The sequence below is a fragment of the Vidua macroura genome, chromosome 1 (genome assembly GCF_024509145.1).
Source record: "Vidua macroura isolate BioBank_ID:100142 chromosome 1, ASM2450914v1, whole genome shotgun sequence".
NCBI classification, from domain to species: Eukaryota; Metazoa; Chordata; class Aves; order Passeriformes; family Viduidae; genus Vidua; species Vidua macroura.
In genome coordinates, this window is record NC_071571.1 from 72,363,771 (window position 1) to 72,391,226 (window position 27,456).

General features: G+C 42.4%; 1 protein-coding gene across 4 annotated transcripts; it reads left to right on the forward strand.

Moving 5' to 3' along the window:
* Positions 1-922: 922 nt before the first annotated feature.
* RNF152 (ring finger protein 152) lies at positions 923-27,064 on the forward strand. 4 transcript variants are annotated; one of them, XM_053995793.1, is made up of 3 exons: positions 923-976; positions 2,465-2,556; positions 22,286-27,064. In XM_053995793.1, exon 3 carries the CDS (start codon positions 22,478-22,480, stop codon positions 23,087-23,089), a length of 612 nt encoding a protein of 203 aa, XP_053851768.1. In that variant the 5' UTR covers positions 923-976; positions 2,465-2,556; positions 22,286-22,477; the 3' UTR covers positions 23,090-27,064. The 4 variants fall into 4 exon arrangements, with proteins under 4 accessions (XP_053851768.1, XP_053851757.1, XP_053851766.1 ...); XM_053995782.1 differs by lacking the exons at positions 923-976; positions 2,465-2,556 and adding an exon at positions 19,843-20,096; XM_053995791.1 differs by lacking the exons at positions 923-976; positions 2,465-2,556 and adding an exon at positions 20,978-21,277.
* Positions 27,065-27,456: the final 392 nt, after the last annotated feature.

The window sequence follows — 27,456 nt, forward strand, 5'->3', positions numbered from 1 at the left end:
AAACTGGAAGGGGAGTTAATTATATGACAAGGGATCCACTGAAAAAGCAGATAGCTTAACATTCAGTGCAGGGAGAAGATAGATTGTATGAGTTTTAGTAACTACTTTGACTGAGCCTGTTCATGTGCATATAATATATAAAAAAATGTGTCTGCTGTGATTATGTATAATGGCTTATTATGTAGTTGTTAGAACAAGGCAACAGTGAAATAAGACTTCCAAATGTACTTCTTATGCGCATTACAAACATTCAGTTCCTCTCTCTCCACCTCTGGACATGCTGAATGTTGCTTGCATGTTATCTGTGTTCCCCCTTGCTTTCTGCTCACTCTCTGTCCCTACCCACCTCCTCCCCCTGCCCTAGCCTCCAGCTCCCACAGGGAGTCTGGTGTCTTTTCTCCTGCTGCCTTCTCCATCCTCATCACATACTTCCTAAACTTCAGTAATACAGATGTAAATCAGGCAGAGTTTTAGTTTCCCCTTAATTTCTGTAGCGTATATAAGTTCAAAAGATTAAAAAAAAAATTAATAAAGGTCTTTGTCCAGTTTTTGTTTCCAGATACTGTAAATTATTGGTGAAGACCTTAGATTATTTCTACAAGGAAACTCTCTTAGTATAAACTTCGCCAAATTCTACATGACTGAAAAAAATCATCTCTTGACCCATAATTCCAGAGGGCTAATTTTATTGAGCTTCAGACTCAGGTTTTCTATTGTAGGAAGTCTCTGTCTACTAAGGAAGAGCCTTCATCTATCACATACTGTTTACTGTCCAGAGGCAAATTTCAAGTCTGGAAGTATGAGGCCGTGTGCCATTGGGAGGGTTCTCTCAAAATCAGGTTGCCAGACCAGAGGGCAGTATGATCAGATGATCCAGAACATGCAGTGGGGTGTTTTTAGTGGTTTTCATCAATTGCAGGAATACAGAGGACTACCTGACTGTTCTCAAGGCCTGCTGGACAAATGCACTGAACCAGTAAGAACATATTGAAGCAATGCTGTGTTTTGTGCCCGTGGTATCCATGGATGAGTGTTGGGTTGCGTCAAGACCATCTTTGCTTTTGTGTGACACGTTGGCCTTGTGCTGGCAAAGGTTACAGGGTGGCATTGGGTGCCTGTTTGTCCCAGCATAATGTTCAGCATGATGTGCTTCCTCCAGCACAAGATTAGCTTGACTTTCTGGCTGGATTTTGATCCAGAAGTAACCCCTGCCACCAGGGGGTGAGTACAGCATGGATGTTGTACACAGTATTTCACTATGAGGCCTGCCTGGTTTAGTGGTGGCCAGCACTGAGTCCAGAGGAGTTGTTTCCTTTTCAGCTGTGCTTGGTGTTGGCACAGCATAAGCTAAACTTCCCAGCACAGACAAACATCACTTAATTTCTCCTCTTCAAAGGCTGTTATTACTTGCTGCTTTTTTAATTTCTTCCCCCCCTCCCAGTGACACCTTCAGTAATGTTTCATTGCCATGCAAAATGAGGAAAGCACTTTGTCAGCAGCCTACTTCAGGCAGAGAAATTTATATCTTTGAGAAGCATATCTACAGAAGAGCAATTACTCAGATCATCAATATTTATATAGCAGATAATAGACATCATGGACAAGATGAATATTGTCACAAGAGCAATAGCTGCTGGGGGGGGGGAAATGCAAAATATAATTGCTAGATTTCTTTAAATGGGATAATTATTTAACTTCCAAGTGATGGGTGAAAATAGCTTAGAGTCTGAATTAACTATTGAGTGGGAGTTCATCTGCTTCTAGAAAGCACGGAAATGCCCCCTCCTGTCTACCCTCAGTTCACACAGCGAAAGCTGCCTGATGTATTGTCCCTTGCATGTGGTTTTAGCTGAAGGCAGTAATGGTGTCAGTTTCTGAATGAGGAATCATATAAAATAACAATAAAGTAATCAAGCAGCTTATTCTGAAAATTAATTTTTGTTATGTCTGCTGTGGATGGACAACACTTCTGGCTGAGATGGAGATGCAGTCACACATGCTTTGATTTTAAGAGTGGAACCCCAGTGCTCAGGGAAAGGTGGCCGTGCTAGGGCAGTTTTTTTTACCAGAGCTTTGCAGCATCCTGCCTGCCAGCTGATGTGCTGCTGGCTGCCTTGGTGTTGCCTGATTGGACGGGCAGCCCAATGAGTCCCTGTCTGGCCTCCTGGCCGGAGGGACAGCCCAGGTCATAGCTTCCTGTTTGCACAGGAGATGTAGCTCCTGAATTCTGCAAAGAGAATGCCTCCTCCCACCCACCCTTTTTAACCTTTTTATGACACTGTGATTGTTCGTGGGACTTTCATTCAAAAGCAAGAAAAGCTGCTATTTTGTCCTGTTTTTGAGATGTATTAAGTCAAAAACTAAAGCTTACTGCATGTGGGCTGTTTGCTAAAGATAATTTATTTGCTGACTTTTTTCTTCTGCTTGTGAAATGCCTCTGATTAGCTCAATTTTTTCTTTATAGTGACTAACTCTTCATGTGTGACTTCAGATGAATATCTGAAACCCTGCACCCTCCTGACTTCTTTCAGCTGAGGGAGAACAGTGGATGGGAAGGTACAGTACTTGATATTCAGTGTTTAGCTTAGTTGGGTTCACTCTCATTTCTAGCATTAATCACATGGTTTTCAAAACATTAAAGCAACTTGGGAACATTTGCAACAGAGTTGGTCCACCACAAAAAGTACAGCAGTATCAAGCCTCTGGGCTCTGTGTACTGTGGGATGCATATAACAAGGCTTCTTGTGCAATGCCCAGAGAAAAGCTGGAGCAAGATTTGCAAAAGCTGGCATCCAAAATCAGGAGACACATGAACTGGCTACAAGGGAGGATCAAGATGAGGACTTTTAAGTCAGTATTCCTCTTTCTGTTGCACAAAAATCAGCTAAACTGCTCCTTTGTATTCCTTCCTGGAGTTAGGTACCTTCTGTTGAGTTGTAAGCAGTGGAGGAGCTAGGGCTTGCTATCTCTGAGTTAGGTCTGATACTCAGCCCAAAGGAAGCTAAGGCTGAGTTCCCACCTTTGTCTAGCAGCTTTTGGTCATGGATCTTTTTCTCTTCATAGGTAAACCTATTACACTACCTAGATTCTAGCCCTTTTTCAAATTAATTTTTAATATAAAATAGTAAACATTCATTGGAGTAGGGACAAGGAGCTTCCTTCACCTCACAATCACTTTTCCTTTCTCACCTGGATATTGAATTATGCACTTCAAAGTGGAATGGGGTTAAGGAGGAGGCATTGGTGAAGCTCTCCTGAACGACTGAAATTCATGGTACTTGAAACTTTAATCTGGGAGAAGGGAAAAGAATATTGTAATTTAGTCAAATTCACCCTTACCGAAGAAAAGTTTCTTTCTACTGTGAGCATACCCAGGTTCTTGTGTGTGTTCACTGAGTCTGCTACTGGCATGTGGCTTGGGGAAGTCTTGACCCTGTTGCATGCAGCTCAGTTTGAGCTGAAGGCATGTTTGAAGCTAAATTTAGACCAGCTTAGATCTTACTATTGCAGATAAAGCTGAGCTCTCCAATAACATCAGTATTAATAGTTTAGATGCTTGTTTCAGTGCATAACTGCATTAATAGAGGTGGTTTCTAAATTGCAGATCACAGACCCAGTATTGCAGCTATGTGTGTTTCAGCTTTTTCTAAAGTAGCACCCCCTAAGCTTTTTATGATGGTGGTGTAATCTTTGCTGGGAATTTAAACTTGCAGTCAACAGGCTCACTTTCTTAGTTACCTTCCCCAGATGCCTTTGAGGTAGCCACTCTTGAGACTCTGTTGAAAGACTGTCTGCAAAAGGGTTAATTTAAACATTACCATCTGTCTGAGGTTCTGCCTTGAGGAAAGTAAGACTAGATACCTCTTAGAGAGACTACTGCATTTCTCAAGCCAGCCCCTTACATAGGTGAGCCAGCCCTATAGCAGATGCATTCATTGCTCCTCCAGGTGCATTGCAGCTTGGAATAGCTTTCTTTTCAGAGTAAGGAGAAGAACAAGGGGCCATTGAAAAGAGCAGGTTATCAGCACTACTGATATGCTAGATTATTGGATTGTGTTGAAATAATGAGTTTTTTCATCAGGCTTGATTGTTTGTGACTAGTTCTCTGAATAGGTTTGGTTTTTTTTTTTTTTTTTTTTTTTGGGTTTTTTTTGGCTTTTTTTTGTTGTGGCAACTGTCACAGAGATCCTGGAGATGATGAAAAGGATTGCTTTCCCCTCATGTTTAATGAGGTACTTGCTATGTTTTGGCTGTCTTGTCCCATTGCTAAGCCCTGATGTATTTATATTCTAACTTACAGATGAGGTATTAATGGCATGAGGAAATGGTGTGTTTGCAGCATCCCGAAGCCATGAGCCTCTCTTAATTCCATTCCACTTCAGTGTCAAGCACTGGGGCACCCCCATGAAGACTCTACATCAAGGCCTTTCTGTCAGGCTGGGGCAAACTAGCTAAGGCCTCGAGAGGTTTTGGTGAGTCAAGTGTGTAAAGATCCAGTCCTGTGTAGTGATTTTCTTTTAAGGCAGAAATGGGAAGAACTGCATGGTGAAGAATGGGGTCAGGGATATATTGCTAGAAAGCTTCAAGAATGTTCTTAGAAAAATCGCTCCTCTTTAGCTTCTGAGCAGTACAAGGGTGAAGCTGTTTGCCTCTTCAGTTGGTTTTAAGCTGGTTTGAGGATTTGCCCTGCATTGCCTTCTGGAAGAGTTTTTCTGCATCTTAATTTTGTCAAAGTTCATTGGTTTATTTGATGGAGGGACACTGCCCTCCTCCCCTCCTCCGCCAAATCTCCTTTCACTGAAAAATAGAACTGAAGGGTTAGATTTAGGAATTCTAGCACCATACCCCATGGGAACTGTAATTAGCATACTTTATTTCCTATTCTTCCCTTGGGGTTTGGCTTTATGGCTGACTTCCAGCTCCTCTTTTAAAGTTTAGTTGCCATTGTGGTTATGGGAGATGCGGTCTAGCTGAGAAGCCCAGTCCCTCTTGGAGGTTGGGAACAAGGGTAATCTTGTCTGCAAGTACCTTGAGCTGGAATAAGTAGCATTTCACAGTTCTGAAAATGGACTACCAAATTTCCAATATTGAGTAGAAAGGCACCACTTCCTTTAGTACAGGTGGTGTAGCTGTTCATTTCATATAATTCATAAGGTATTAATTTGAAAATTCATAAATTTTCATGAAAGCTCATTTTTCTCTATTTTTAATTAATCATCTTGGCTTAATTTGCAAGCACAAAATACCACTTTTATGGGCTTGTCCCACACTAACTGTGGTACTAGGATACTGAAATTAGTTGTGAGTTCAAAGTGTAGCGTGTAGGGGATGTGATATGATTTACCTGAGGAGACTTCTTGTTTGGCATAAATATTTCTGATGTGGAATGGAGATAGACTGGGAACAGGAATAAATTGCTCTTCAGACTTCAGATTTTACTTTCTGAAGTAGATAAGATTCCCTTCTTGAAATAGAAATCAGCAGAAATGCTGGAATTGTGTTAATTGAACAGACCGATAGTCTGTGGAGTAGATGTGTCAGTATGAAGTTTAAGGATGTGTAAAAGAGAGAAGCTGGTCAGCAATAGCAAATCAGTTAGAATTCAGTGAAGTTGTATTGCTTACAAATTTGCTTTCAATAACCAATGAGCTATTTTTACTAGGACTGCTTACAACTGCTACTTCTATGGTTGGCTAATTAGCAACCCCCTTCAGGGAGAAAAATGACCCTCCTGGAAGTCTTCAAGCATACAGAAACTTGGATTTTTTTAATCCTCTCAATTTCACAGTGTCTTCTGCCTTTCAGCTTACAATCTTTTGCAAGCTGCCACTCTCCCTGTTTGTGTGACTTCTACAGAAAACACAAGTAATAGTAGCTGAAAGGGAATTATAAAATAGATCATGAAATATAGGGCATGTCAGGATGATTTCGAGGTGGTCTTAAAAAATCCAGTGGTTTTCTTCTTTGAAAGCTTTTGCTGAATGTTTGAGATTTAGCCTTCTTCCTCTTTCTCTAAAGGTTGGGAAGGTCTGTTCCCCTCAGACAGCACATGTCATATGTGTTGGCATTTGGGAATTTGACCACAATGATTTCTCTGCTGGAAGGATTCCTGGGCAAGTCAGGCTCAAATCTGCTCTTGAGAGCAGTTACTGTGAAAGGAACTTCACCCAGCTCAGTGGAACTGCTTTGTATGGAGTGGCCAGCAGCAGAAATAAATTCTGGCAGAACTGGACCTAGGCTGGTTATCACAGCTTTAAAAAAACCGTACGCTCACTTACAAAATGTCTGTGATACATTTCCTTAAACTCATGTATAAACTTATAATTATATTCATGCATAAAATAAATTAACTCATGTTGTCATACTGGTGCTCCTGAACATTTTTGCAAAAAGGCAAAGGAAACAAGTGAAAAGCATTTTGGTAGGAAAATGTGCATTTTAGGAGTTTATTTTGCCCATGTTCAAAAGCAGTTTAGGGAAGAGACTCCCTCACATTGATTTACCTCTTGGAGTCCTGAAGTACTGTGCAGATCTCTTCTGATGCAGCTGCATCCCTGACACAAGAAGGTGTGAGCTGGGCTATTTATAGTAGTGAGGACTTTTTTGAAGAAAAGTTAGAATTGTGTGGGATACTGGCTTTCCTTCCTTATATCCTTATGTTTGGAGTTAGTGTGGCTGGCCCAAAGATAAGTAGTGGTGTTTGGTGAGGGGCTGTGGAAATGTAATCCCACAACTACAGGAACTTTATGATTTTAGCTTTTGGAGGAGCTGCAGTAAAAAAACCTGTGTTAAGGGTGGTTATGAAATGAGAACAGAAAAACTAAGGATCGTGAACTGGCAATTTTAAGAAGACAAATCTACAAATTTGTCCTTTAATAAAATTACAATACTGTTGCTTTTTCAAATGAAGAGGGACACAAAGATCCATAGCCTGTACTTGTGCATTTTTAAATCGGGATATAATGCTGAGTTGGAGTTTTTCAGCTCACTCCTTTAAAGTCTCATTTTCTAGCATTCATGTTGATTTCTTTTGTGTCATTTCAAACAATATACAATAGCAGTTTTCCATCAGCAAAGGCCTGTGCATTTCAGTGGCCTTTACTGCTTTCTTTAGAGGGGTTATCCATTCAACATATGGGAATGAAAATACTTAATGATTTTTTTTCTTAAAGAGGTCTTATGCCTGTATTCTTAAAATTGTACAACTCACACCTGTGTCTTGCACCTGCGTTCTTTATTTTGAGGCGCCTGAAAGTCTGCTTGCAAAATCTGAGCTCATTTGCAAAAATCAAGCTAAAAAAAGAATATAGGTGGATAAAATTATTGTCTTTAAAGCAAGAAGCTTTTATTCTAAATGTTCCTCCTTTGGTCTCTCACCCCTATTATATATATTTTCTTCCAATTTGCACAGAATCACATAACTTGCAAAGGGGTTGACCCTTTTCATATCTATTGACTAGTCAGGGCCAGAGAATTTTGTGTGCTTTTCTGAACCCACTTAGAATGCACTTGCCTGCTTTTTGCTGCTTGGCAACATTAAAGCTCCTGAGAATCCACACTAATTGCAGTGTCCTCACTAGAAATGGAGGTTTATTGCACCTAATAGCAAGGAGAATACTGAAGCCTCATCACCCCTTAGTTCTGCTTCCTGATCAGATGGGTGGGATATTGAGGAGAGTGTCCATGCATCTGTTAGGGGACATCTGTGGAAACAGAAGATTCAAGTAAGTTCATTGAGCAGCAACTGTGTGACTGTGAACTTGGAAATACTTCTGGTATTAAGCAGACAGTTAACACACTTCATTGCTGCTCTGTGTATGGGTTAAGTTATGCTTCATAATTTGTCTTCCACAGGTGAATATTTTACGGTCCACATCTACAGTGAGATAGCAGCTAGGAAGGCAGACAAAGCGTGAACAGTTGCCTCATTCTTCTTTCCATCCTATCAGCCCATCTTTGTCTATTAAAGATAACTTACTCTAAGAACATGTTTTGAACAAACTTGTGTGCAGAGCATATAGTGCATAAACCTTGAGCTGCATTGTGCCTCTTTCAGTGGGTGATACTAATGCACCATCAAGAAAAAAGGTGTTTATAGCTTGTGAGGAAATGAGTTTGAAATTCTAAATACAAAGGAGTTCCCTAAACACAATAGATGTCATGGCACTGATTGTGGGGCCTGTTCTGCAAGAAGGACACATTACTTTGGTTTCATTTGTTGTTCATATCCACAGATATGACTGTAAACTTTTCCAGTTTTGTGTCTATTTATATTTGGGGTCAATTTGGAGGGAGGGGGGCAGGGAAATGCCACTGATCCACTGACATATACAGGAGAGGAAAGGAAATTACTTCATGACAGATCTTTTCTGCTATTTCCACATGAGTAGATGGATCCTATGGTACAGGTTTGCCTTTAAGGAGAGTTTAAGCAGTAAATACTTCACTTATTGTAAGAGGACTAGTTATTTTCCATGTTTGTGTAGCTTTAAGGTAATTAATAAAGACTTCTGATAAAAAATGCAGGCTTTTTTTTTTCCCACCCAGTTGTATGAACCTTCAGTTCTTTTAAACTCTAAATTTTTCGAGGGTAGAACAATGAGAAAATTGCATCTTTGTCAAATGAAGCAGTTCATTACCTGTCTAAATGTTGACTGCTGTGCTTGATGGCTAGACTTGGACAAAACAGCTGTCTTACAGTTTTTCTTTAAAATTTCATTTTCTAAGGGAACGGCACAATCCTTCTGGGTTTAAGGATACCTCCTTCTATCTCCCTCAAGTTGCACAGTGTTTTCAAGAGCCTAATTTTGAACACTGAAGGATTGGGAGTGTTTTCAGCAGGAGCAAAATAAGCGATTACTGTTGAGAGTTGGATGGGAGATGCAAAGACCAGGGGGGCTACAGCTCTTTGAGGTGAATTTATTTCTTCTGGCTGCTGAGACATCTATAGATAGAGGCTTTACTGACAGTCAGTGTTCGTTTGGAAGAAGTGCTGGTGTGACTGATGCTGCTGTGGCAGGAGTGCGAGTGTTGGGGCAAGGCAGAAGGCTCAGAGCAGGGTGGGTGTCTTCACCTGGTGCCTTGGGGAGCCATCTCTAGTGACACTTCCTAGCCATGCAGGTGAGTGCTGGAGCTGTTCTGTGTGTGTAGGGCACAGCTAAAAATAAACACAAAGAAGCTGGTCTCCTAATTGCTGGGGTTTATTTTTTGTTGGTGGTGCTGTCTTAAAGCAGTAAAAACCAGCATTATTTCAGCTCTGTCCTGTGTTGGGAGGAGTGTAGGAGAGTGGTGGGAGGCAGCAAAATGCTGGCACTTCTGCATGCACAAGGTGGGTAAGCCACTGTAGGTGCCCTGTGGGAGTTCTCCCCTCGGTCAGGGAGAGAGTAATGAGCTCAGTGCTTTGGGTGTCCTTTGGATGTGTCCCTTACTTGCTTCTAGAAAGGTCTGCACAAGGTGCATCTCAGCATGCTGCTGCATCCCATCCAGCACCAAGGTAAAAGCTGGGAGACTGGCAGCACTTTTCCCTGCTGTTTGGGAGAGGGAAGGTGGAGACGATCATCCTAAACCAAACCTCCTGAAGGGTGCTAAAGGCGTAGTGGGCCTCCCAAGCAGAACTGGCTTCGTTGGTCCCATGAGCCCTGGTGCTTAATGGTTTGTATTCTGGTGTGCTACCTGCTGACACCTCTCTCTTTGCTTGCTCTTTTCTAGAGGCAGCTGCTCCAGAAGATGATAACACAAAGCAAAGAAACATGAATGTTAATAATAGGAATAACAGTACTAATTATTTGTATTGATCTTTACATTATTTTTTAAATCATCATGGTACTTATGGATCCTGTTTATTGGCAAAGAACACACTCTGGCTGGTGTTCTGCAAACTTGGCATGAAATAAACTGGCAGAGGCTTCATGGCTTAAAAAACAGAGAGCACAGTGTGAAGGAGTGGTTTAAAAAATAGAAAATGATTTTTCCAATCCATGCTGCTATTTGGCAAAATATGAAGCATTTTTTAAAATTTATGGCTTGCTTTAGTAAAATATTTGTATCATTTCTGTGGTTGGCAAAATACCCCCAAAGGCAGTAACTATTCCATTGAAAGACACCTGACAGTGAAGGCACTTAGGCAAAACTTAAGAAAACACTGACTCAACCCTAAAAAGTAAAAAATATGTCAGTAAAGTAATTCTGAAAACCTTTTGGCTGTAAAGCAAGAGATATTGTAGTTTGTGTCACAAAGCAGATCTTGGTCCAAAGCTGAATTTTTTTCATCCCACTCAAGAACTTGTTTTGGCAGTACAAAAGAGGCAGTTTTTGATTGTTTTTTAACACTGATTTTGCATCTGTGGGTCAAAGCCTAAATGGGTGTTGTCAGTGTGGTGCCTTTGGCATCAGTTTGGTTGTGTGCGTTGGCATTGCCAATGTTCAGTGTGCCACTGTAAGACACAGATACAATGCTATAACAGAAATTAGGTAAAGAACTCAATTGAGTGGAAAATGGTCAGATCTTGCAGATATGCATAAAGCTGTGTGTATTCACACCATGTCTGAGATAATCTCATCCAGTGCAACACTCTAGACGTTTTCCTTTTCCCTTCTTTAGTGAGCTGTCCCTAAGGCACCTCTTTGGTTCCTAACTGCTTCGATGTGATGTTGCATGGAATAGAATCACAGAATTGTTTAGGTTGGAAGAAGCCTCTAAGATCATTGAGTCCAGCCATTAACTCAGCATTACCATGTTCACCACTAAACCATGTCCCCAGGTGCCAGATTTCCACATCTTTTAAATACCTACAGGCACAGTGACTCCACCACTTCCCTAGGCAGCTTGTTTCAATGTTTGACAATCCTTTTAGGGAATAATCTTTTTCTAACATCTAATCTAAGCCTCTTCTGGTGCAACCTGGGGTCATTTCCTCTTGTTCTGTCACTTGTTACCTGGGAGAAGAGCCCAACCTCCACCTCACCATAATGTCCTTTTCAGGCAATTTTAGAGAGTGATAAGGTATCCCCTGAGCCTCTTTCTCTCCATGCTTAACACCCCCAGCTCCCTCAGATGCTTCTCATCAGACTTGTGCTCCATACCCATCACCAGCTCCACTGCCCTTCCCTGGACAAACCTCAATGTTCTTCTTGTAGTGAGAGGACCAGAAACGAACACTGAATTCAAGGTGAAATACATGTTGGAAATACATGGTAAGGTTTCTCTGAAAAGGCCTCAAAAGTAATTAATGAGCTTAGGATGTATGCTGGAGAACATTGGGATGAGTGTGACTTCCTTTTTTTTTAAGAAATCGGTGAACTACCTGTATTTTTGCTGTAAGATCCTTCAGATCCTTTGCAAGAAACACTTGTAAAAACCAGCAATCCTATTGACCATGTGAGAAACAACTGCTCACTTTGAAAATTTAAAAGGTTTATTAAACCTTGACAAAAATACAGCAAAAGGACTACATAAGGAAAAATTTACAGCACTGGGAACTGCCTTCATGAGTATCACGTGGCGGGTTTGTCTTCAAGATGGATGCTCTGTCTTTTATACCCCTGGGGGGTTGCATCAGCCAACCTTGGCCCCTCCCAAAGTCTGTCAAGTCAGCTCTTCTTTGCCATTTATCGGTGGAGATTGCTTTCTTGTAACTTGATTGGAGGCCAGGTGTTGTCGTGCCATACCCCCTAAGCAGCAAGCTTTTTCATTCCCACCTGCCCCGTGGAAGGGGCACATGTGTGAGCCTTCTTTCTACCTATCTTAGACAACTCAGGCTGTCTGATGGCAACAGTACGGGGGGGGGGGGAAAGGGAACTAGGGGGAAAACAGAAGACATCTAAACTACAATAACATAAATATACATCACTAAAGCTTTTCTTAATATTCACACAATAGTCATCCCTTAATTGCAAGAGCCAGTCATCTCATTATCCATCTACAACAACCACATAGTCCTTTTCAGCTTTTGGTCACATTGTGAAATGTAACTTGTATGTTGAAAATGCCCCATGTTGTGATCTTATTTTTAAGCCAACAGGCAAAAAAGCCGAATCACCATTATTGAAAGCACACTTCCATAAAACTACAGCTGATAGTTCCAGCTGATAGTTTCAGTGTATCTCATTTGCCTTTGTTAAACTAGGAAAGCAAAAAAAGTCATGGTGTATCACTAGACTTAAGCATTCCACATTCAGTGGTAGAGCAGTGTGAGAGACACTTCTGGCTCTGCCAGTGGCTGACCATAACGGAAGAAAAATTATTCCAGAGTCAGTACAAAAAGCTTTGTTTGTCCTTTACATTACCTTATAAAAATTTTCTTCTGCAAGAAAACAGTCAGACTGAAATGGAAGTTGAAATGAGCTGACGTCTTAATGGAAATTTCCATTTTTGATGAAGGAGAAAGTATTTGCATAATTTGATCTGAAACTGCCAATGAATTTGTTCACCTCAAAACTTTATTTCTTTAGTTAGCTCTAAATCTCATGCAGAAATCACGAGACTGGCCTGCAAATCAGAGACTGAAGTTTAGGGGTCCTACCTAAATGGGATCTGAAGTTCATGTTTTCAGGCTTTTCTTCAGATAAAGGGGACTAGCAGCCTTCTTTTTGCAGAATATTGCCTTGATTGATTGTCCATACCCCTGTGAGCCTAGGACTCACTGTGGCCATAGACTATATCAGGATTGTAATGATGTGTTGAGCATTAGCAGCATTGTGCTAGTTTCTTTGTCTACGTTTGTTGTGCTGTTACATTGCAAGGACTGCAGAACCAAGCAAAAAATTAAGAGGTGTGAAGCAGTTTGCTTCGCTTTGATTGTTTTGCTCTATTGTGGCTTAACACAATCCTTTCTGAGCATTTGCACTCCTTCATACAGCAAAAATGCTGTAAGCTGTTAGCTTAAGTGCTGCCAAATGGAGGGTATTATCACACCAGGATGTTTCACAAGCAGATTTTGACTGGCAGAAGTATGATGGGTGATGTCTGGCCTAAACTTTCAGACTCACTGTAAAGAATGAAATTCAACATAACAAAGCTTGGCAGGTCTGATAAACTTCATGCAGCTACAGGAGTGGCTCTTGGAATTCAGTACCATCTCTGTGAAGGAAAGCAACAGTAGGTTTCACATAATGTGGGCAGGAATAGTTCATCTTCCCGTGCCTGAGCATTTGAGCAGCCAATTGCCAGTCCTCACTTGTAGCGTGTCTGCCACAGCAGAAGGGGTAGCAGCCCTGAGCTCAGTGTCCCAGAGCTGTAATTTATCTCAGCCCACTGGAGAGGGTTGTGGTAGCACTAACCTGAGTTCTGATCATCGCCCTTGAGAGAGAGCGCTGCTTTTTTTAGCTGCAAGACTACTTCTGTCTGAAAACAGTGCTGGCTCATATGGTGGAGAGACTGGGTGCAAATCCCCTCACTCTGTTCTAGGCTTCATTCTAGAAGTCCATCCTTGGGAGTCTTGTTTCTGTCATGGGCATGCCGATGCCCACGTCCATGGGCATGGAAAGAGCCAGGAGCCTTTCCTGGTGTTAGTTTGTTGTCTCACCACTAATCTGCAGTTTCACCTGGTGGTGCTGGGGCTCTGTGTGACTGTGTGGAGCTGGTTGGGATAGTTGATGTGTAACCAGTTTGTTTAGTTGCAGCTATTTTGGGAAGGTTATCATTGTGTTTCTTCAGATCACACCTTTTCAGCGAGGTGTAGGGGAAATAAAGATGTCAGCACTTGGCAATTACCTTGATCTGCCTGTGGCTTCTGGCACGGGTTCTGTATTGGTGGTGTTGATGGATCTTGTGTTAAGTATGTAAATGTGCAACTGACCTCAAGAGCATGTGTCATCCCATTAACTTCCCTGGCTAATATCAGGTCATGTGCTTCATAACTTGTCTGAACTGGAACCTGCAGAGTGCATAGTCACAGGTAGAAACATGTGGTTTGGAAAAGTATTGGAAGTAATTATTTATCTGGTATAGCCTGCTGCATCTCTTTGGAGGATTTTACCGGTCTAAAAACAAAGAGATAAATCATGAAATAGGAAATAATCAATATTATGCAGTTCAGGCTTGATCTAACTCTGCTTGTGATCCATATTTGCAGTGAGAGTTGGACTGTTCCCAAAATCCAGGAAGCGAGAGTGGTATTAATATTACAAGTTGACAGAATGTTACAGGGTGAATGATTAGTTTCCAATAAGAAAGGAGCTTTTGGATCAGTTCCAGTTCCTTTTGGTGTAATCTGCAAACCTGAATGACCAGTGCTGTAACCTGGAGTAGCTGTAGCGCTTATCAGAGGCCAAAACTTCATGAAGATCATGATTTGTCTGCATTATGAAATGACAGAGCCATCGACCTTGAGGAGGCATATTAGTTGTCTACCTTCCCCTCTCTTGTGAAGATGAACTCCTGGAAGTGGTGGTTTGGTGTTGGCACAGCTGTTTCTCATTCTCTGCTGATAAACAGGGGGCTTTACGCCTTTGTGCTGCCTGCTCAGAGGATTGTAGGAGAAAGGTAAAAAGAGGAACAAAGCTCCCTGTGCCCTTCTAATCTCTTTCAGACTTTCTTCTACCAGTTAAGATGTATGAAAGAAGAGAATTTCCTTACTTATTGTTGTGGGACTTTTAAGAAAACATTTTCCAATTCTTTAATTCCATCTATTTCAATGTAAAAGGACGTATTACTTTGACTCCCCTAGATCTGTTGTGCTTTTCCCCCTGCTTTTTCTGAAACAAAAGGAAACAACCCCTTCCTGCACTTGAAGAAAACAAACCCCAGGCCATCCCAGGCCTTGAGAGCAGCCATGTGGAGGTGGGTCACATACTCATGTCCTCAGGGAAGCTGTGCTGGATGAGTGTTGAGAGCAGAAACCATGTTAAGCACATGGAGGGGGTGGTACGAGGTGGGGGCACAGAACAGACACAGCAATTAAAACTGTCATTTTAAGGGCTTTTATTTCTTGAGGCAAAAGTGAAACTGAGTTTGCAGTTTTTGCATTGTATAGGCAGTATATGAACATGTGAGCATCGATTCCTTTCCTTACTGTTTGGACAAATAGGCAGGTAGATTTTATCCTAGTTTTAGCAAAATCACTCAATGACTTTACAGAGCTGTAGTACTCTCTCCTCTAATTATAGACTAGTGTCTTAATAGACTCAGTCACCCACTCACCTGTATCAGTGAGAAAAGTCTGCATTTGAGCTTTATTTAAAATTACATTTTTTTGATGGTGTATTTTGTAAGTCTAATACAAAATCCTCAGGGGAGGGAGGGAAGAATCTTCTAATCAAGTTTCTATTTAGGTATCTGGCAAATTCTGTCAATGGCAGATGAAGCATAAAGCTCTAATGGGAGAGTAAAATTTGTAATTTAAGTGATCAGGTGCTTCATGCCTCTCTCAGCAGTTTGAATGCCAATGTAGTATGTCATATTGCCATAAGTGAAAATCCCTTAGAAAGAGGATGTTGCATTGCATTTGAAAGCTCTTACTGAGTGTGCATTTAGCACCAGTAGCTCCTCCCATATTTTGTGGGATTTTGGCCTCATTGACTTAACTTGTGACCTCACTTTAAGTTTGGGAAGCAGTTTCTAAATCTGTCTTTGCCAGCTACCTAACCACTTGCCCCTTATGTCCTGGTCATAAATAGTTACTGGTGTTGCTTTTATTCAGGCTGAGGGGTAGAAGTCTTTTCACACCACACCTTCCACTGCCATTCTTCACGGTGTTGGTTTGAATGGCAAATGGATCTCTCACTTGGTAGTGGAAAAACCTGGCTTTTCATTCTTCTTGTCCTGGGATTTAGAAGTGAGTCAGGCATAATTAAAAGCAGCCAACAAAACTGAGGAAGTGCTAATGGCCCTGCAAGCATCGTGCTCAGAGTGGGCTGTAGAAATGAGCATCATCCCCTGCTCATCCCCTGGGATGCTTTGAATGCTGGAGATTCTGTTTATTTGCAAAATGTTAGGAACCTTTTTGTGTCCTGCGCTGGAAAATTTTCAGATGTGGTATGTGTTAGGACCACAGTCAGGTCTTTAGTGCACCCCTCATGGGAGAGAAGGGAAACTTAGAGCAGCAGGAATGGTGAGAAGTACCATCACACTCCTTTTAGCAGGGCAAAGCTGCACCTGGAGGTGCTCTGCTAGCATGGAGGGGGACTAGGAGATTTAGAGAACCATAGCTTGACAATTGACCTTGTCAAAAACCTGCAGACATATCAGAGTTGGGCTGGTGAGGAGCAGATCATGCTCCCATCACCTGGCCCCTAGGATCACCTGCACAGAGGACTGCTGAGAGGCAGGAAAGCTATCCACTCTCTTGTCTCTGCCTGACTGAAATGGGCATATTTCTGTGGAATATTTTAATTTGAGATAATGTTTTTCACTTGTAAAGTGCCTCATGTGAAACTGTCTGATGAACATAGCATACAGAACAGCTGTACTGTTCTGCCTCAGCACGATGAAATGTTTGCTGACCTGGCATGTTGCAGGTGATTAGTAGTGTTTGCTCTTGGAACAAAGTGCAGCATATCCTGGTCATATTTGACCAAAATAAGGTCTTTGGAGGCAGGGAATGTGGACGTGTCAAAGTTTGCAGATAAAAAGAGGGAGCAGCACAGCTGGTGATGTGAGATGGAACATGGAGCAGCAAGTGAGCCTCTTTGTGTTTTGTCTAAACACCAAAAGCTGGTGTTTTCACCTGATCTGTTTTTGCTCCAAACCCATAAACGTCTACGTCTCATTACATTCCTGTAGGTGACCTTTCTGCCTCTGTCTCCTCTTCCTAGGGCTCGCTGGTGACAATTCCCAAGGTAAATTCTGTGGAATGATACCTTGCAACTAGGCTCTTCTTTTGTGATCCACCACTGATTTCTCAGCTGCCTCAGATGCAGGACAAATTGGTGTTCTGTCCTATGTGTACTGTCGGGATCATCCACAGCAGGTTCTCTTGCTGTCAACATGGATCCCCTGGTGCTGGTTCATTGGATATTACAGACTCATATATCACAGCTTCACTCAGCTTTATTTTTTTGTGGCTTTATGCACCCAGGACTGTGTATACAAAGATGCTCATCTTGGCAGGGGCTGGGGTAAAGCTAAAGGAGCAGTGATAGCTTGCACTGGCTGAGGCTTTGGCTAAATTAAAATACTTTCCTTCTGCAATATTTCTTTGCAATTGTGAATAATGAAATGGAAAGGATGGTGGGTATAGGTTGTCTGGCTTACAGGAAGGTTCCTGGAGAATAGGTAATTCTGGAGAGAAGAATGGATTTACTTTGCTGTTTTATTGTTAGCTTTATGTTCCTCAAAATGCATATAGTCTTTCAGTTGTAATCTGCATGGTGGATGAACTGTGCCTGTGGAGATACATGGCTTTTGGGGCACAGGCTCTTGTGTTTTTCATAATCTGTGAAAAAGCTGATATGTTTAATGAAAGCCCTCCCCAAATCACAGGCATACATACCATGGGGATGCTGCCAGCTGAAAGAGATGGGGAGAAATGTGTAGGTTTCTGAGCTGTATTGCTTTGTTGCAGAAAAGAATCTGTCACCTCTGCCCTGTGGCTTGTGAGGTGAAAAGTAGTGTTCTGATGAAATTGTACTAGAACTTTGAAGCAATCTGGGTGGTGCTTGCATGACCTTGGACCAACAGCTTTGTCTCTCAGCGCTTCTTTTCTTAGATAATGAAGGAATATAATGATGATAATACTTGTCTCTTAACAAGGATGTTGTGATGAATAAATTAATTGTTCATTGTGCTGTTCTCAGTTACTATGGTAATTAGTGCTGCAGAACAGCCTAAAAATAAATAAGATCATTTAGTGAAGGATATTCAGGGGAAATCAGGTAGTACATCCTGGGCATTTGCAGTTAGCCCAAGTGTGTTTTGTCCAGACATGAATTTGTGAAAAACGTTCAGCAATGCTGAAGTTTTGTAGCAGAAATGCTTCCAATTATCTTTTTGGAGGCGGCTCTAGCACACATTTCCTTCAGTATCTGTGGGCGCATGATTCTTGCAATTAGTTCTCCTATTGAGAACAGCTCTCCCTCCTCACCCCATCTCCTTTACAGCCTAAGGGCACCTGGAACGAATGATTCTTTCTTCTTCATAAATCATACATACTCAGTAATACTGCCAAAGAATTGGTAATGTGTTTGGGGAGTTTACATAATGAACCTTTCTTGGTAAAGGTGAAGTATTGTCGATGCACTGCCTTGCTGAAATTCTGTTACATCCTTGTTGTATGGCAAGTAGACTGCCTAAATCCATGTGTAAGTCTGTGCAAAGTTTTTGAGTCTGTCTTTCAGTGATCAGTTAACTACAGCAGCATGCCCCAGAGCCAGCCTTTTAAAATGTTATATGATGTTTAGTCATCTGTGAGTTGTATTGGATTCCACAAGGATCACTGAAGTATATTTTTGGGGTTTTAAAGTTAATATAATTTTGGAACCTAGTAAGTTAGGAAATATGTCTTAAGGTACTTCTGCGTCCTTCAGTGAAGACATCACCCCTTCAAGGCTCTGGTTTCCATTGCATAATATCACTGGGGCTATCCTTACATAGGAATACTATTGTGTTGCTAGGCAAGGATTTGCCATTAATTACTGTGTTCTCTGACTTTACGTACAGCTCTGGGCTTGGATGTTCACTGTCTTCCTTTGCACTGGGTTCCAAAAATAGCTGTGTTTTGTGACCTGGCCAGTTTGTAGTTCGCATTTGTGCAGAGCAAACTTGTGCTTTCTTCCTCTCACTGTCACAGCTACAGCAACGTTCATTTGTTCACCTCCCGCAGCACCTCCCCACATTGTGTTGGGAAGGCGTCAATAGTAAGAGCATCGAATGCCCCATCTGCTTCTTCAGGTTTGTGCCAGGCAGTCACTACTTGTAGCTGCAGTTGTTTCTGTGGTTCACTGTCATAGTCTCCAGTCCCTGTTCCACACGTGTGCCCCATTCATACATACACATGTGCTATCACTTTTGCAGAGACCTGTGGATATCCCTGACAGTGTTTTCTGTTTTTTCTCCCCACTCTGTTTTCTTCTGTCAACAGTCCCCTTGCCCACCTTGGGTGTCACTGTGTGATGAGTGCAAATGACACAGCAATGGTTTTGGCCGATCCTTGATGTCAGCTGTGCCCTCACATGCAGTCCTGGCTCCCTCTCTGTCTTTGTGCTTGAAGCACAGAGAAGAGTCCAGTCGAGTGAGCCTTGAATGAGCTGTTCACCTGTGGCAGCTCAGCACCTTCAGCTGGTATGAGGATGCATTGAACACAGACTAAAGAGCTTGGTCTTCTGTCCAAGCAGAAACCTGCTCTTCTTGGCATAGTTATTAAAGTGAAGTGGTAGAAGAGTAAGTACTGAGAGCTCCCATGGATTTTTCCTTCTTAAGTATGTAGTGCATATTTTTTCAAAATGATTCTTCTTCTAGATGATGGCTTGACTTTCTTTTATCCTGAAACTGAGCTGTGGCAGAGTGCAAGAGGGGTTGTATGGTTGGAAATAAAGTTACATTGCACCTCTGAAGCTACATGTCCAACCTTTGAACAAGGCAATGTCAGCAAAGGTCAAGGGGTTAGATGGCTGTGGCTACTCTTTAACTTGTCTTTAGTTGTGTTCTGAAGGAGTCATACTAACCTGTCTGCTTACTGGTCATTACTGCTGATCCACACCTCTGATTATTATTTGAGATGTTCTGGGAAAGTATGAGCAGTTTATGTCATGTGGGTGGTAAACCCAATCCTGACCTTGCAGATACACTGATTTACATCTGCAGAAGCAGTACCTCCACTCTGTCCTTGGGCCGAGTAGTCACGTGAGAGTAGGTTTAGATTAGATATTAGGAAAAAATTCTTTACTGTGAGGGTGGTGAGGCACTGAACAGGTTGCCCAGAGTAGTTGTGGCTGCCCCATCCCTAGAAATGTTGAAGACCAGGCTGGATGGAGCTTTGACAACCTGGTCTAGTGAAAGGTGTCCTTGCCTGCAGCAGGGGTGTTGGAACCAGATGATCTTTGAGTCTCTTCTATGATATTCTGTTAATTTCTGAATTTCTAGGCATTGGGATTTTTTCTTGTAATAATACTGCAGTATTGTTATACCTGAGGCTTTTTTGACAGATTGGCAGATAAAGCAGGTAAGAGTTGTGTCTTGTACTGTCTGAGATCGCCTTTGACTTGGATGGTCTGTAACTACAGATTTTGCATGGGTACTTCTGTGCAAAATGCAAATCTGCTGGGTTGGTTGTGGCTGAAAACTGGATCTGGTGGCTTGAGTGATTATTTTCTGAGTTTCTGTAACTGATTTCTATTCTGGCCATTGTCTCTTAATATAATTTTTTCAGCCAGAAATTGCCCAGCATCATGGATATCTCTCTTTCATTTTTCTCTTTCAGCTGTATGCTAGTCTATTATCATGTCAGCTCCTTTCTTGATAATCTTCCTTTGTGTGTGCCAGTACCATGGGGATATGGAGATAGTAATGGATAAGGAAATAAGGAAGATAAAACCTCTCCTCATTTTCTTCTACTTTCTCTCAGTGTGGCCTGCACACAGATGTGTAGCCCCTTCTGCAGCAGTGTTCAGCTCCCCAGCACACGGAGTATCTGTTGATGCATTTGCGTAGCATGGCACTGGTGTGGAGCAGGTGTCCCATGGGCTTCATGATGGTGGGGGTCTCTCTTAGCAGTGGCCTCTGTGCCACATAAAGCATCCCAAAAGTGCTGGTGGACAGTGTGTGCCAGTTCCCCCTGCAGCCATTTTACGTGTTTCAGGAGTTCCTGCCTTCTTAACTGCCCCCTGCTCCCTCCCAAGTCAGGATTATCACTGCGTGTTTGTTGAAGCATCTTGTGAGCCAAAATCCACTGCTGTTACAAAATCAGCAAGCAGGGACAGTTCTGCCAATGTTGGTGAAACCAGTCATCAGAATCTGAAGAGATGACGTGAATTTTGTTTTCCCTACTCAAATACTGCCAGAAGCAGGGTACTGGACAGTGAGGTCCAGAGCACTGTCCTGGGTTGCAAATCCCATGTCTATGCCTGCCTTCTCTTCTTAAACTACAATATTAGTTTTTCTGATATCATGCGTTGATTAGTATGTTGCAACCTAGTTGCTATAATCTAGAGAGGAGAGCCAGAAGTTATTGTATAGAAAGGAAGAAGTCTTCTGAAAGCTGTAGTTGTGGTTGTGGCTGTTAGCTCTAGTCTGGAAATAACATTGCAATAAGAGAAGATCAGAGGTCACCCTGCAGATATTTTGGGGTTTCTTTATTCTCTGGAAGCAAATTCAGGCTGATACTTCTTCAAACACAGGAAGGAAGTAAGTGTAAAATGTTGTAAAATTGCCACCTCTTCATATTAATTGTGTTGGAGTGACCAAAATCAAACAAAGCTGAACTACGCACTGTGCAGGTAAACACAGATGCCTTCTTCTTGGCAAAGATGTAAGTAATAAGTGGCAAAATGGGAATTGTAAAGGGAATCCCTTTATAAGGATTTAGAACAAGATTAGTAACAATTTGCTTTTAATTCAATGCATTATCTTTCTTTCTGTTATTATTCTGTTTTATTCCTGTTCTTTGTGGTGTTCAGTGGTCCTGGGTCTAAACAGAGCCTCTTGTCTCGGGTGCGGTTTTCATTAGTGAAAGAGTTTATGTTTCAGAGGACCATGTTCAACAAACTGCTTGTGTAACTGAGCAAACAGTTAATTTGACTGAAAATGATACCCTTCCTTTTCATTATGTGCAAATGTAGGTGTTGCAGTATAGTTGCTTGGTTGCTCATTTGTGCACAGGCACAAGTTCAGGAGCCTGTGGAAATGTTTCCATTTAAATGTACTTTTTCTTTCCCTCACCTTTCATGCAGACCTAGCTGTTGAGCCAAATAGCTAAAAATCCTCAGAGATTTAAAGGATTAAATGAGAACAATTGTTTTGGTGCAAGAAGGGCTGAAAAGTCTTGAAAGTATGACAAGAGGTTGTTGCTGTGGGACCTGGCTAGTGAACTCTACAGCCACCTCTGTTATGGGCATAAATATAACTGTGAGTGGTGGACTGATGGTTTGATGGGGGTTTGATTGCTGGGAAAATTAGCGGGAAAAAAAACCAAAAAGAGACCTAGTGATGGTACTGGTGATTGACCTGAAGTTTTGCCACTGGGCTGTTTGGTGAAGGTGATGGGAAGATGCTTTCTAGTGAAGGATAACAAATTTGTTTCTCTCACCAGATAACAAAGTCAGTGCTAGTTTTCATTCTCCTTTGGCTGGACTCTTCTGTTCCCGCAGGCTCCTGTGAGTAACCTGTTCTTTCATGTTCTTCTTTTTGTCTCAGGTGCTGAAAGTTGCAGGCCAGAGGTTTTCCTGTTCTCTCCATAGCTGCTGCCTGGTGCTGCCCTGAGGAAAGCAGTGTTGGGAAGGCAGGTGCTGCCCTGAGGAGAAGTGGGGGGAAGGCTGCTACTGCTTGCCTACAGGGTGTCGGGGCGAGGCTCACCACAAGGCCTGCTGCGCTTCCCTGCTGGCCGCCATGGAGACCTTATCCCAGGACTCTCTGCTGGAGTGCCAGATTTGCTTCAACTACTACAGCCCCCGTCGGCGGCCCAAGCTGCTGGACTGCAAGCACACCTGCTGCTCCGTGTGCCTGCAGCAGATGAGGACCAGCCAGAAGGACCTGCGCTGCCCCTGGTGCCGTGGGATCACCAAGCTGCCTCCGGGGTACTCTGTGTCACAGCTGCCTGATGACCCCGAGGTGATCGCTGTCATCGCGATCCCCCACACCTCGGAGCACACTCCTGTCTTCATCAAACTCCCCAGCAATGGGTGCTACATGCTGCCCTTGCCTCTCTCCAAGGAGCGGGCGCTGCTGCCGGGAGACATTGGCTGCCGTCTCCTGCCCGGCAGCCAGCAGAAGTCCCTGACGGTGGTGACGATCCCCGCAGAGCAGCAACCGCTGCAGGGCGGCCTTCCCGCTGAGGCGGGAGCGGAGGAGCCAGACCGGAGAGGCGCTGTGAAAAGCTCCACCTGGTCGGGGGTGTGCACTGTGATCCTGGTGGCCTGTGTCCTGGTCTTCCTCCTGGGCATCGTCCTCCACAACATGTCGTGCATTTCCAAGCGCTTCACAGTGATCTCCTGTGGCTGAGGCGGTGGGGGCTGTGCTCCCCCGGGGTCAGGTTGGGTCGGGTTAGTGGTGGTGGTATTGAGCAAGACAATTCTGTGCAGCTTTCCCCAGTGACTGCAGGACGCTGTGCACCTGGGCAGTGGTGCCCGCCTGGCTGCGGCCCCCGGAGGGGTGGCATCAGGCCTCTCGGCAGCCTGCGGAGAAAATCACATCCCATGTCTGGCGGCAGTGGCACTGAGGAGGACTGCATGTGTCACCTCAACCATTTATCAAAGAGACTGCAACTTCACAGTGATCCTTTTTTATTGTGTTATGAGATTAAAGACCTCTATGTAGCTGGTTATACTGTGAAGTATACAGTACGGGCTCTTCTTTAAACACAGTATATTAAAATCAAAACTGCTCCACGTAGGATTAAATGAGAACTGTATGAGCTGTTCAATACCAGTCCACACATGCATTATTTTTTAATGAGGGGAGGGAGGGAGACTTGTAAAACGGAGAAATCATGTAGCTGGTAAAGCATTTTATATGTTTTAAACAGCGCATTAATTAAACCAAGTTAGGGAGTTGTACAATAGTTTTTAAAAGGTAGCATTTTACAAGCAATTATTTCCTTCCTTGGTGTCTGTTTTTTGCTTCTGTTTTTCCCCATTTCTTTCAACTACAGGGAAGTGGTACTTCCAGCATCTTTTATTTGAAGGAGCTTTCAAGAAGGGATTCAAAGTGAGCTAGAAAAAATACATAGAAAGTGCAGTCAAAACAGTTCTGCCTAACCAGCTTTATGGGAGGGATGGCTTTGTATGGTAAACATTGGACATGCTGTTCCACCTCCAGTCTGGCTGCCGACTTCCTGATGATCTGGCCTTCATAGCCTTTAATGAAGAAATGGGTCATGAGAAGTCCTGGGACTCCTGTGAAGATGTGATAACATCTTGCTCTTAGTTTTCTTTTTCTGCAGGTTAGGTTTCCTTAATTGTTTTTGTGGAATTTAGACCTATTTTGCCTCCCTCTTTCCTAGAAGTTGCAACTGTGCACTAGTGGGTGGTGTGGCAGAGGTGTTGCTCAAAGAAAGCTTCGCCATCAAAACTGAGACCATGGACTGTTGTATGCAGTCATCTAGTAAGAGGCAGTGATGTATCTCGGAGAAGAATCCAGGCCAGCCTAACCTCTTACTGGGTCGGCCACCACTCCTAAACTGCTGTGACTGTCCTGGTGTCAGAATGTCTGGGTGAGCGTAACAGAACCTCTTCCATGTTTCAGTCTTACTAGTGCTGATGATTTCATAAGGACAGGTATGAAAAACAAACACAGTAAGTGTCCCTCACTTTCATGACAGTCTCCTGTGACTGTCATGAAACCCCAGTCATTTGCAGTTCACTTCTTGGGAAGAGCCAAATTCCTGAATGTTCACTGCATCAGCACCTTGCCCTAAGCAGTCCACTAGCTTTAGTAGTACTGCTCATAAGTAAAATAGAGCCCAGTGTGAATTTGGGTATTTGGCAAGTCTTATTGCTGAAACTTACATGAGATTTAGGGATTGGATCAAGGGGCACATGGCAGACCTTTAAAAAGACAGAAAAATCTGTTGATTTGCACTGCTTCTTTTTGTGAGTACAAGGCATAACCTCCCTGAAGCGTGTCCTCTTGTTGTCTACCTACTGCTCTTTCTAATTCTTGGAGATTGCTGAATGCCGTATTATAACATAGTTTCGACTATGCAGTACCCAGGTTGGCTCCATAGTCATCCTTGGTTTTCTGGTTTTGTCAAAAAATCCGGTTGCTGGTTCACAATAAACATTCTCAGCTCACACTTTTGTCAGGAACATACCTCTGACTTCATGCTGGATTTCTTTCCTTCCCTGTTTCTAAACCACCATTTTCTTCCTTGATTTCCGTTAACGGAAGAATGGAATATAGGGTGCTTAGCTGTGATGGTATGTGTTTGCTCACGTATGGAGAGGAACCATTGTGCTGATTTTTATCTACTGTCATATATATGCATAGCACAGGGAGAAAAAAAAGTCTTCAGATAACACATTTAATGCCTTTTTTGTGCAAGGCCCATGTGCAGTATGCCTTGAACCTGGCTTGCAAGTGTTGTAATTACATGGACACCTCTCCACAGCATGTTTCATGTGGTTGCAGTAGGGAACACCAGGTATTCCCAAATGTGTCTTGTGGACGTGCTCATCTCTTGTTGCCAGTAGCTAGCCAGATTTCTACTGACATCCATGCTACGCTGCTTATTGTGTAAAGGAAAGCCAGTTCACAAATATCCTGCCTTTTACAAGACTCTTGAGGAACTGACCAGACACAGGACTTGACCCTCTACTGCCTTATCCTGTAGCAATTGCTGGGTGTACCAGAAGCTTATGGCATGGGTGAAAGATGCTCTGAGAACAGCGCTGGTGCATTTTGCACCAGCTTCTGCATTTGTATATCTGAGTTATCAGTGAATGCACAAAACTGCGAGGCAGTCAAGGAGCAGGTCCTGGTGACACAGTGGTGGTAACGTTACCTCCTTCCAGCTATACCTGCCCGACTGAAGCTCTTGAGGCCGAGGATTCTCTGACATTGCAAAGAAAGGCCCTCTTCATCTCCATATGGAGAGTGCAGAATAAAAGAGGAATCAGAAATTAGGTTAAAATACCGCACTGCATAACACATTATACAACAGGCAGACCTGGAGTTTATCTGGAATTAATGACATTAAGTGTTATATTAGCAGAATACCATCCTGTGCTACATTGTTTGGTTAATATGAATTTCCTGTACTTTTGTGCCTGCTGAAATGCATGTTTGACCTAATTTCTGATCCAGACATTTGCCTGCTCACAGCCTTGTGTAAGAGCAATAAGTAAAACCTCAAGATTTTTGCCTGCGTGTACGCGCATGGTGTGTATGTTCCTTCCTTTTTATAAATAGGAGTTCTGGAAAAGTTTTTGTTCTGGCTTTAGACTGTGACTAGAATTTTAAATTTGCAGCTGTCATATATGTTAGATCACCTAGCTTTTTTGCTGACTTGTGTAGAAATGAACTAAATAGTTTGTTGTAATGTACAGTGTTAAAATGTTTCTCAAGTATGTCAATAGTCATACTACTTTAAAAATGCAGTGCAGTCTGTCCTGTTCCTTGGTTCAATACCTGGCATTAAAAAGTGATACTGCTAATTTTTTAAATTATTATTTTAAAAAACCAGCCTTGTCTTTGTAATCTTTCCTTTGTGGAGAAACACATTTGGACTTGTGCCAAAATCATCAAGGTTCCAGGTTAGCTTTTGTTTTCTGGTGTCCGATAAGAAGTCACTGCCCAGTTCCACCAAAAAGAAAGACAGAAGCTTACTGTAACCCAGTACTGTTTGAGAAACCAAAACTTATGCTAAAATGTGTGGGTAATTATTCAAGCACCTGCATTTTTAGAGCACATTACTCTGTATGAATGTGTATTTATTTGCTTGTTTAATAGGAAAGGTGTGCGTGTTGGGATCCAGTTTCAGGTTTTTTTCCTGGATGGTCCCAACTTCTGTTGTTGGCTTGTGCTTTGCTGGCAAACAGACTTTAGGGTTCACTCTGTGAAATTTTGTTTAGTGAATTTTAAAAATTCAAAATATGCAATTTTGGTATGCAGGATTTTTTTAGGAAATTGTGTGTTCAGTGATTGTTCATGCTTAACCACGATGTAAAGGAGCCTGTATGTTTTGTAAACATGGAGTAGTCATGAGTCCAAAGTTTCATCTTTACTAATGAAGCTCATTCTGAATAAAACGTTAGCAGGAAAAGAATGATAGCAAGTGAATTATGGTTCCTCTGTTATTTGCCATCAAATGAAGAGTGGAAGGGAATTTGGCAGAATTGCTCCATATTTTATGAGAAGGTGGCTGAAATTCATCACTCAGTGTTTAAAGGCAATGTGTGAAGTATGGGTTGTGGTAAATAGCGAAAGGGCATTCATGTTTTAATTAGTATGGAATACAGAATTATAGCTGATGACTACTAAGCCACAAAACTTTTTTTCTGTTTTAATAAAATTTAAAAATTTAAGTAAATGCTTTGCTTATAGGAATGAGGGATTGCTGGGCTTCACTTATGCTTGCATTGTGTGGACTGCTACACTGGTTCCCTCTTGCCTTGAGCCCCCCATCCCAGTCACGTGATTGCTGGAGCCATGGGCAGCCAGCTCTTTTTGATAGTGCAAATGATTCTCTGGAGTAGGGATGGTTGATATTACACACTGATTTTTGTTACTTTCACAGCAGGGCTGAACCAAAACCAAACAATTAATACATGGTCTGAGCTCTTCTGTAGATGTCCCAGAATCAAAAGCTCCAGGCACCAGTCTGTCATGTAAATTGAGTCAAGCCCGCATTCTCTGGATCTTTTCACAAC